Below are 10,512 nucleotides of genomic sequence, written 5' to 3' on the forward strand. Positions count from 1 at the left end.
TACAAGTTTGGAAAGCACCGCTCAAAGTCACATGTACTGTTTTCTCCTGTCTCTGATTTCAGAGTCTGACCGGGAGGTGGGTACGCCCCGGCATCGCAGAGTCTGAATCCTTCCTCTTAGTGAAGAGAAGCCCCCAGCTCACTGTAGGTGCACCTCCAGCTGAGGACCTGAAGGGGAGGAATTCTCTCACGGAACCCTGACTAACAGCCTCTGTGGAGCCAAGGGATGGATCCAAACTTCAGCTTGCTTTCCCAGCCATCCCGGGCCTGCTCATACCTGGCAGAACCTTGTACCAAAGATGGAAGAAGCCCGTCCCCCAGAGAACAGGGCAGAGACTCCCCATTTCCCTGGAGCCAGGTCCCCAGCTCCAGCCTCGCTGACCCTGACTGGTTTTGGGATGAGCACATCCAGGCAAAGAGGGCCAGAGTAGAGACCATCGTCCGAGGCATGTGCCTCTCCCCTAACCCTCCGGTGCCAGGCAATGCCCCAGCCAGGGACAGCCCGTGCTGCCCAGAGAAGGCCCGGGAACGGAAGAGGAAGCAGAATCTTCCCATGCAGCAAGGCCCCCTGAAGCCAGGCCCTGCCGGGGACTGGGGAAGCAGGAAGGGGGGCCCTCGGGTGAGAGAACAGCTTCACCTGCTGAAGCAACAGCTAAAACACCTGCAGGAGCACATCCTGCAGGCTGCCGAGCCCAAGGCCCCAGCTCAGGGCCCGGGAGGCTCAGAGACAGGGAAGGACCCTCTGAGTGTAAAGCAGAGGGATGGCTCTGGGTATAGGTCCTGGGCTGTGGACAGTGACCACCACCAGTGTTCCAGCGGGGACCTCTCCAGGGTGGAGAAACACAGAGTGTCTGAGGTCAAACACCCGTCTGAGGAACCCAGGTTCCTTCCTTCTGGAGCACGAGCTTTGCTGGAGATTCTGAAGAAAGAATTGACGGGGGCCATATCCCAGGCTGTGGACTCAGTATTACAGAAGGCACTATTGGATCCATCAGGCCACCTGACTCACCTGGGCAGAAGCTTCCTGGGGCTGGGGCCAGACGGTGGAAGCGAGCCCTCGCCTCCTGAGGGAGGGGCCTATAAAGATCCACTTCCCCTGGCTGCCTTGCCCAGGAGGGCCCAGCCACAGACAGGGGCTCCACTGGGAAACTTATCTCTGGCCAAGCCTCTAGATTCTCCCAGGTACCCTGTCTCTCCGAGAATGATCCCCAAACCCTATCAGGGTCCCCCAGCAAACTGTCCCTTGACTGTGCCTGCCCACAGCCAGGAAGATCAGATTCTCAGCCAGCTGCTGGGCCATAGGCCCCGTGGCCACTGGAGGGGCAATCTTCCGCAGGACTCATCTCCCCTGAGCCACCCCTCCTCAGAGGCGGCCCTACGACCTTGGCGAGCTTCCAAACTGCGACCACTGGCTTTGAGCCAGCAACGGTGCCCCTGGCTCTTCAAGCCCACCTGTCTGGAAAGACTGCCCCTCGTTCCCTCAGTGAAAATGGAGCAAGGTGGCCTGCAGGCTGTCACGGACGCACTTCCTTTCTCTTCAGCCCTTTACATATCCTTTACTAGTAATCCAAGTTCTCATTGTCACAGCCCAGAGAGACAGGAAGCCTGGAGGATGAGGGGAGGGGGGGACAAATAACTACCCAGCGTAGGGAACAGCTCTTCTTTCCCGATGGTCTTCTTTGTTTGTTTGTTTGTTTTTAATTAATTAATTAATATTATTTTTTTTTTGCGGTACGCGGGCCTGTCACTGCTGTGGCCTCTCCCGTTGCAGAGCACAGGCTCCGGACGCGCAGGCTCGGCGGCCATGGCTCACGGGCCCGGCCGCGCCACGGCACGTGGGATCTTCCCGGACCGGGGCACGAACCCGTGTCCCCTGCATCGGCAGGCGGACTCTCAACCACTGCGCCACCAGGGAAGCCCCCGGTGGTCCTCTTAACATTGCTTCTGGGCCTCCCTCCCCTGTGGCTCACATTTGTTAGGTTCCTGAGAAAGTGTTGACCACATCCTGGGATTTAAGCATGCTTGGAGGGGTCTGTCACCTTCTTCTGTGACACATCAGATTCTCCCACTTAGTCCTTTGGATTTGAAAGGGTTTTGTCTGTTTTTAAACCCAAATTGGCTCCCAAAATACCCTGTGGAAGGAAAAACCCCATCATTTGGTTGTCAGCTGCCCATATACCTTGGCAGCGCAGGTCAAAGAAATGGCCTCACCTGAGGCATGGCTCCTGGAGTCTCTTGGCTCTACAGGCAAAAGGCCTGCTCTGACCAGATAATGAACGGGGAAGAGACGAGGGACCAGAAACTTCTGGAGCAGATGGGAAAGGGGAAGTTTTCTGCAGGGACTAGACCTGAGGGGTAAGCTGAAAGGGGTAAGAAGATTTCAGTTTAAGGACTAGCTTCTAAGCTGCAGCTGAGGAGAGAGCCTAGGGTTGCACACATGTGGAGGAAGAGGAGGCCCTCATGGGGAAGGCTGCAGGGCCCAGGCTGGTCTGAGAGGGTCCGAATCTTTTTTTTTTAATTTTTATTTATTTATGTATTTTTGGCTGCGTTGGGTCTTTGCTGCACGTGGGCTTTCTCTAGTTGCGGCGAGTGGGAGCTACTCTTCGTTGCAATGCATGAGTTTCTCATTGCGGTGGCTTCTCTTGTTGCGGAGCATGGGCTCTAGGTGCGCGGGCTTCAGTAGTTGTGGCACTCAGGCTCAGTAGTTGTGGCACACGGGCTTAGTTGCTCCGCGGCATGTGGAATCTTCCTGGACCAGGGCTCGAACCCATGTCCCCTGCATTGGCAGGCGGATTCTCAAACACTGCGCCACCAGAGAAGTCCCAACGGTCTGAATCTTATTGCATCATCTTTGCAACCCTTAGGCAGACCCCACTTTTAAACAGTTTTTTCTTCAGAGTAACTCTCCCTCAGGATGTTAACAGTTGTTGAAGTAGGAGAAAAAGTGGCTTGGGTAAATAAACACTGGGTTAGTTCCATTACTGTGGGACTCCTCAGAGCCATGCTTAAGTCCAGTGAAAAGCTCTAAGAGGAGAATGTATGCAGCCCCAAACTCATATGACCAAAGGACCCTTTTCCAACAGGCATCTGTAGGACTCAAGTTCCTGAGAACATATTTTGGATGTTGCTTTTTTAGGGAGACAAGCTCACGCCGCTGCTTCACAGGGACAGCCTTAAGTCGAATCTCCTTGTGCCTGTGGAGTCACACAAGCAGGTGTGAACAGTCGTGCCCTCTTCCTGGCAAGCTGTGGTGAGGGTGCAGGATGGGGTGGGGCCAGCTCACTACCACGCCAGGCCCGCCCTTGTGTCCTAAATGCTATGAGCACCCCCTGCTGGTCACAGGTGTTGGAAACACTCCCGAAGCTCTGGCACCGCTACTTGCTTTCCTGGCAGGCAGTGAGCAGCTACAAAACCAGCCACCAGCAGGCATAGAGATATCAACATAGACAGACTTTCTCGTCAGGTGATAGCCCTCTGTGAGGAAAGCTGTCTGTTGGGTCTTTGATAAGAGGCTACTGGTTAAGACGCTCTGCCAAAATCAGGTGGTGGAAGAACCTCCAGAACTCAGTCCCCAAAGATCCTCTGCTGTCCTTCCCCTGTGAGGAGTGTGCTGCTATTCCTCAGGCACCTAGCCCTGAGAAGTACACATGAAGGGGTGTGCCTGGCCCTGCCTCTTGAAATGAGGATTGGGCTCCAAGAGCTTCAGGAGGTTTTGGGGGGCACCCAGGGAGCCTGGCTGCCCGGGTCAGGTACTTGGCTTCGTTTGGAATGATTGGGGGCCCCCAGGCAGCATCCTGGCCCCAATTATTCCCTCATTCCAGCATTAGAGATTTATTCCTCTGGGCCATGAAAGCCACCTAAGAGCAAGTTCTTCACGTGGCATGTGGAATACAAAGATGAATGGATAAGGCTCTTGCTCTCAAGGACCTTCACATTCACATGATACCCCTGTGAAACAGGTAGAGCGGCAGGCACCGCGACTGGCAGTTCCCCTGCTCACCCCCACTTAGCCACAATTCTGAGACACAAAACGCTCTGAAAATCTCTATGATTTCTTTCCCTAAAGGTTGATGGGAACTCACTTGGTTGCAAAACCTGACCTGCACTGATAGGAGGCTATGTATAGACTATCTCACTTAGCATAATGAGTCATTGATTTTGCTGTGGGAATATTAAATGGATTAGACTCCTGCCACAGACCCTGCTGTGGGTGTTAACACATTGTACACGCACCATAAAACCTTTACAAAACAACAGGGATTCTGAAGTCTGGCCTCCCTTTGGCCCAGCGTTTCAGATAGCGGACTGTGGGCCTGTGTTATCTTACCCTCCTCAATCATCCACTCTAGATCAGTATCAGGGAGGCAGGGACAGAGAAGCAAAATAACTTGTCCAAAGTCAAAGACAGACACATGCAGAGACAGGATTCAAACCCAGCATCTGACTGCCAAGCACAAGCTTCAACCACTATACTCCACAGTTTAGAAATGAGGCCCAGAGAACATTAAGTGGCTTGCCCAAGGTCACATAGGGTCTTGGTGGCAAAATCTGTATCTGAAACTGGGTCTTTGGACTCAATCCAGGATTCTGTCCACAGCATTTATGAAGGATAAGAAGTAGGGCCAATGAGGCAGGGGGCAGAGGCCCCCTGGACAGCAGCCTGGGTGCCTGGCCAGCTATAATTATAATCAGTTGCTTGGTTTCCTTCGGGTAGACTGACATATCCTACTGAGAAGTCTTTTATTGTCCTAGGGCTACAGCTCTCAGGCCTGAGCTCCAGGGTAACTCTGTATGCTTGTCACTCAGCCCTAGGAGTGTTCCTGGGAATGCTAAGGGTTCTTGTGTAAGAATCTTTTATTTCCCTCCCACCCTGGTGCTAGTTTTCACACCACAGCCCCCTACTCTTATTAAAGGGGAAGGAATCTGTTCCCAGAGTGAGGAATGAGTTGGAATAGAATTGCCATATTTGTGTATGGATTAAAGTTGACCATTTAAGCACTCACTCATTCCTTCATCCAAGAAACATTTATTGAGCACCTACTATGTTCCTAGCACCGGGCTAGGCACGTGGAATACAAAGATGAAAGGATAAGGTCTCTGCTCTCAAGGAGCTAAGAGTCTAAATGGGGAGACAAACATGCAATAAAATTCCAATAATGTCATTGTTACAAAAAAAAAGGTGTATACAAAGAGTGTTGGTAGCCCAGGGTAAGGAAGGCCTAATTTGGCAAGAAAAGGTTTCACAGCAAAGGGAACATCTGATCTGAGACGAGAAGGATGAGGGAAAATTCTGCCAGGCAAATGGAGAGCAGTTGCAGCCCAGCAATTCAAGCTTCGTGAGCCAAAGTTAACTGTGATCTGGTACTCAGTCTGGTTAGATGCTCGTTGGCATCAACACTGCAAAGGCAATGATGAGAGCCAGAATGGGGACCATCTAGTCGACTCCTCTCATTTTACAGATGAGGAAACTGAGGCAGAGAGAAGTAAATCTCTACTTGAGGTTTTGAAATGGTTTATCTGGGAGAGAGTTGCCGTCTCTGCCTATCGTATTGTGAAAGCACACACACAGTACAACAAACTGTATTTGATATCACATATGCCATAGAACTTTCACACATCAAAATGTTTTGTAAATTCTGCAACTTTACTGTACATATATGGTATTCAGCATCTGGAAAGAAAAAGCTTATCTGATCATACTTGCTAGAGGCAGAAAAACAGAGCAAATACATCATTCAACCAGAAAAAAATAAAATAAAATAGAAACCATAAGGAACAGGGCAATTTACTATTTGGATAATTTGACAAAATTATTTGATAAAACTGGTATTAGTTTTCCTTGACCCTGGGACAAATCCAGGAGGGCCTCAATCCTGGTCACCTGAAGAAGGCCAAACTAATGTTTTTCTTCACACGCTATCCCAGTTCCAACCTCCTGAAGGCTTATTTTCCTGATGTTCAGGTAAAGTCCTTCAGCCTCTGCAGAACTCCCAAGTGGCAGCGCGTTTCTCCCATGTGAGGCAAGTCCTAGGTCATCATACGTGCACTTTAGCTCCCCTTCAGGTTGTGGATAGAACTGGTGGCATTTTTGGTCTGGGCTGAGAAACTGCCTGAATCATCAGGGGTAATTTTGGGGGTAGGAAAGTTGGGTGTCTGAATTTAAGCTTTTGAACTGTAGGTATACCCAGAAACACATGGGGAGAGAGGCAGGGTTAGAAAGAACACTAGGAAATGGCATCTTTGGCCTAGTGTTCTGTCTTTGCTGGGGACACTATGAAAAAGAAAGAGTGTATCAAGAGTTGGACACTGTCCCTGTCAACTTTACATTCAAACTGCTGTGTTTCAAAATCGACTGAAGGTGCATACAGATCAGTGTGACAATAAGAAAAATCAAGGTCTGATGGTTGGAACCAGGCCTTGCCTGTTTCCATAAAGTTTCTGAGAGCCTCCTTTACCCTGGGTATTGGGTTAGGGGCTGTTAATACTTTGTATCTATATCATCCCTTTGCTGTTTTTGAGCTCTTTCCCTCATATCCAATTGCTTGGTTGATCCCTACACCAAGCTCTCATTCTGATTCATTCTGCAACTCTGAGTTGCCAGTAAATGGCTCTCTGATCTACACCTTTACCCCTTTCCTTGGCTCTTTACCTGGCAGAGGGCTCTGGGGCTGCCATGCAATCTACCTGGGTGCAGCAGAAGCTGAGACCACACTAGTCTTGACCCTGGACCCTCCCAAAGTCACACTTCAAGAGTGAAAAACCTTTATAAATCTAGGCTATAAAATACAACTATTTTCTAATGGGCATTATGGCTAATTCAGATTTTTCTGTGTATAACTGTATAGGCTTAGAAAATAGCTGTGGCTTCTTTTTTAAAGAAAGCCCTTTTTAGTGTTGGTTGAAGCCATGCTTGTTAACCCCTGTGTTGAACTGGAAGCTGACAGTTCTGACTCTGAGCACCTCATGGCAAACGTCTGACTTCATGGACCCTGTTGTTTGTACAGTTCAACCGCTGCATTACCTCCCAGATGATCAAGTGGTTCAGCAACTTTCGTGAGTTTTATTATATCCAAATGGAGAAATTTGCCCGGCAAGCAATTTCAGATGGTGTCACAAATCCCAAAACGCTGGTGGTTCTCCGCAACTCAGAGCTTTTTCGAGCTCTCAATATGCACTATAACAAGGGAAACGACTTTGAGGTAAGATCATGTGCTTGGGTCCCAGGTCTGATGAGTGCCTTCCCTTTGTGACTGGAGTTTTAGAAAAGATCCCCTTCCGTGTCTGTCCTTACATCACGGAGAGCAGGGCAGCCTGGGGCCAATCTCTGTACCATCCACAAAGATTACAGCCCACACATCTTCTCTTAGGCAACTAATGGATGCTGCAAACTGAATGTACAGCCAGTCTTTATTCATAAACTTGGCCAGAGGTCAGCTGTTACGCCATTTTAGACCATACTCTGTAATGACCGAGTTACACAGCCTGTCGACCGTCTCACCTTAGCGCCAGGAGGCCCAGGACTGAATGCAGGGCTCGGCTGCAGCGCCTAGTCTTGGCCTCGGTTTTCTTTACAACAGTCTCTGTTCTTTCCATCATTTGGTTCTTATCTTTATTCTCCCTTGAACAGTTTTATCTGTGGGTCTTCCATGTCAAGTCACCTCAAATCCTTTCTGGAAATAATAAACAATACTCAAGCTTCTCAGTCCTTTGGGGATCTCTGTGAAGGCACGCTGGTGGCACCTTAGAGGTAAAGCATCAGTAAAGGGTGAGCAAGCGGCCTAAGTGTCGCTGGTGAGAACTCGTAATCTTCCTTGTGTGTGGCTGACAGCTCTGTTAGGCTGGCGTCTTGTTCTGCAGGTGCTGGGTGTGTCTGGTCACTGGCTACACTTCCCTCTTCTCGCATTTCTCACTTGACTGTGATCACAAAGCAGTGTACTGACACCTCCAAAAAGGAGCAGGACTGCTGGCATCCACTGGTTAGATGCTCCATCAGAGTATGTTTGGAAACCTAAGCCGACCTGTGGGGAAAACGGACCAATGCCTCCTCTGTGAGGCTCGTGGGGGTCAAGGCATGTGGATGGGAGGTGGCGCTGCCACGTCTTTCCACGTGCGGGTGTCATCTGGCACGCAGGGGTGGCAAGCCCCCGGCCAGGCTGGATCTGGGGGCCCTGTAGGATGTCCCATCATTAATGGTGCCAGTCTGGGTGAGGTCCTGGAACATATCCTTGAGGCCCCCCCCACCCCCGCAAGCCTCCTGGTTGGCTTTGGGAGCAGGAATGATTCCAAGTCCTTCGAACCCAGTCCCAAAGGATGGCAGAATGAGGTACGACAGTTGTAAGCTTGGGGGCAGTTCTTTCCACGTGAGGCACTTAGGAAAAGAATACTAAAAACCTCTTCTGAACCACAGACTTAATTTCAATCAGAGTCAGTCTCCCACTTACTAAAGACGTCACTCATTAGTGGAATCAGCTACTCCTACAAAGGGAGTGTCCCTAATACGCTTTCTCCCAGGGCTGTCTCATCAGTACCATCATTTGAAGGTACGTATTTGATGAGGGAGGAAAAGATTCCACAGAAGTCAGGGGCCAGTAGAGCAGGGATGCTCTCATCAGCCCACAGCCCTAGGAACAGGCGGCATCCGGCAGTGAGGTCTGTATGGTGTCAGTGCTTCACAGCCCCACGTCTTTTCTTCCTTGTGGGTCTCTTTGGGAGTGCAGGTCCCAGATGGCTTCTTGGAAATCGCCAGCTTGACATTACAGGAGTTCTTCAGGGCTGTCTCCGCAGGCAAAGATTCAGATCCTTCCTGGAAGAAACCCATTTACAAAATTATTTCGAAACTGGACAGTGACATCCCAGAGATATTCAAATCTTCCAGCTATCCCCAGGAGCTGTTTCGGAATTAAGGTCCCACAAAGTGAGGGGCGACTGGCCTGGGTTTCCTGGGTTTATCTTAAATGGCAGTCAGTACAGCTGTAGTCATATAAAAAGAGCATAAGGAGAAACCCCTCAAATAGATACCATTACCATTTTTGATCATTTATTTCCTTTTCCAGAATTACCAGAGGTTTAACATTAACTATAAAATATTGTAAAAGGAACACAACAGTTTGGAACCAGAAGAATCTCCACTCGTTTCCAGGTATCATGACCCTGGGAACTTGCAGGTGTCTCTGCATCTGTAACATGAGGTTGTAAGGATAAAAAGACATGTCCTAAAGAGCTCTGTGAAATGTTTCTCCCTACACAAATGTTATTTTTTTTCTCCTTCATCTTTCAGATAAGGCTATCTTATTTGGGGTTTTTATAAATTGCTGTTTTGAGTTACCTATTTATCAAGCTCCACTTATTTGCAAGACACTTTCAAATACATTACCTTTAAGCTTTTTACCCTGAAACATTTTTAAAACAACCAAACACAAGTTTTAGAACTGGAAGATAAGTCGCCAAAGGCTATGAGGCTAGGACATTTGGGTTGGTAGGGGCAGTCAGGAGTGTGGAGGAACCCATGGCCTTCTGATGCCAGGCTGCGTGTGGACCACCTCATGCTGCCGCCCATGCTCTCACACAGGCCACCATCCCCGGTGAGCATCCAGCACTGATGCAGCACTATCTTCTGACAACCCCTGCCTGGCACTTAGGAGAGCTTCATCACCCGGACGTCCACTGATCGTTCCAGCAAAGCCGACACAAACTTTCTGCAGGACCTGAGTGTTGCTGTACATTCACATTTATCTGCTGGAAGAATTTATCAGCTGAATAACCCAAACAGTCTCTAGGTGAGCAATGCAATTAATGCCCCAACTTCCTATGTGCAGAAGAAACTGAACTTCAGACCATGAAAGCTAGAAGGGCCTTAGGGGCTCATCTGGCCTACCCTGCTTAAAAGAGGAAGGAGGAAACTGAAGCCCAGATGCGAGGCTTTACACAGACTATGGATGGCTTAAATGGGACAAATACAGTATCACATAGCAATGGAAATTCTCCTGCTCCATAAGGACATTACAGCCCATGGTCAATCTTTCACAGATAAAGGAATTCATGAAATCAACATTTCTTTCACCTACTGCTCCAACACAAATTGTGACTTGCTCTGAGCATATAGGCAAGACATCTGCAAAGCTGAGTAACTGTATCTAGCTTCCCAGCTAGTCAGAGTCAAGTCTTTGAAAGCATGCCAAAGGTGCGCAGGCCAGGATAGGCGTCACAGAGCTTGAGCTCTGTGTTCTGATTAAGGGGCGTCTGTGACTTCATTAGTTTACTTCTTTTCCCTCTGTGCAAAACAAGTTTCCACATTTAACTACTCCACTTCCTTGACTTTTCAGGTCAGCTGGATCAGATAAGATGAAATCCCTAAATTATTACTAGATGTATCAACATAAAAAGGTAGGAAAGATGACTTTCTTTTGAATTTTCTCTTACTCCAAACAGCTAAGAGGAAAAACAAAACAAACATACTCAGCCCGAACCAGTCTTTTTGGGTTGCTTTAAGGCTATTTGTAAGTGTCCTTCATCA

General features: G+C 49.0%; 1 protein-coding gene across 1 annotated transcript; it reads left to right on the top strand.

The window, feature by feature from the left end:
* The first annotated feature begins 225 nt into the window (after positions 1-225).
* On the top strand, positions 226-8,902 carry PROX2 (prospero homeobox 2). Its single transcript, XM_060098000.1, has 4 exons — positions 226-1,541; positions 5,850-5,961; positions 7,004-7,198; positions 8,717-8,902. The coding sequence occupies exons 1-4, from the start codon at positions 226-228 to the stop codon at positions 8,900-8,902; spliced, it is 1,809 nt and encodes a 602-aa protein (XP_059953983.1).
* The last annotated feature ends 1,610 nt before the right edge of the window (positions 8,903-10,512 follow it).

Source organism: Mesoplodon densirostris, chromosome 4 (assembly GCF_025265405.1).
Source record: "Mesoplodon densirostris isolate mMesDen1 chromosome 4, mMesDen1 primary haplotype, whole genome shotgun sequence".
NCBI lineage: Eukaryota > Metazoa > Chordata > Mammalia > Artiodactyla > Ziphiidae > Mesoplodon > Mesoplodon densirostris.

Bases quoted from the DNA above. Each gene is read 5' to 3' on its own strand.
- PROX2 (XM_060098000.1), top strand. From the start codon at position 226: ATGGATCCAAACTTCAGCTTGCTTTCCCAGCCATCCCGGGCCTGCTCA. The intron at 5,962-7,003 runs GTAAAGTCCTTC...TTGTTTGTACAG, and splicing joins CTTATTTTCCTGATGTTCAG to TTCAACCGCTGCATTACCTC. The intron at 7,199-8,716 runs GTAAGATCATGT...TTGGGAGTGCAG, and splicing joins ACAAGGGAAACGACTTTGAG to GTCCCAGATGGCTTCTTGGA.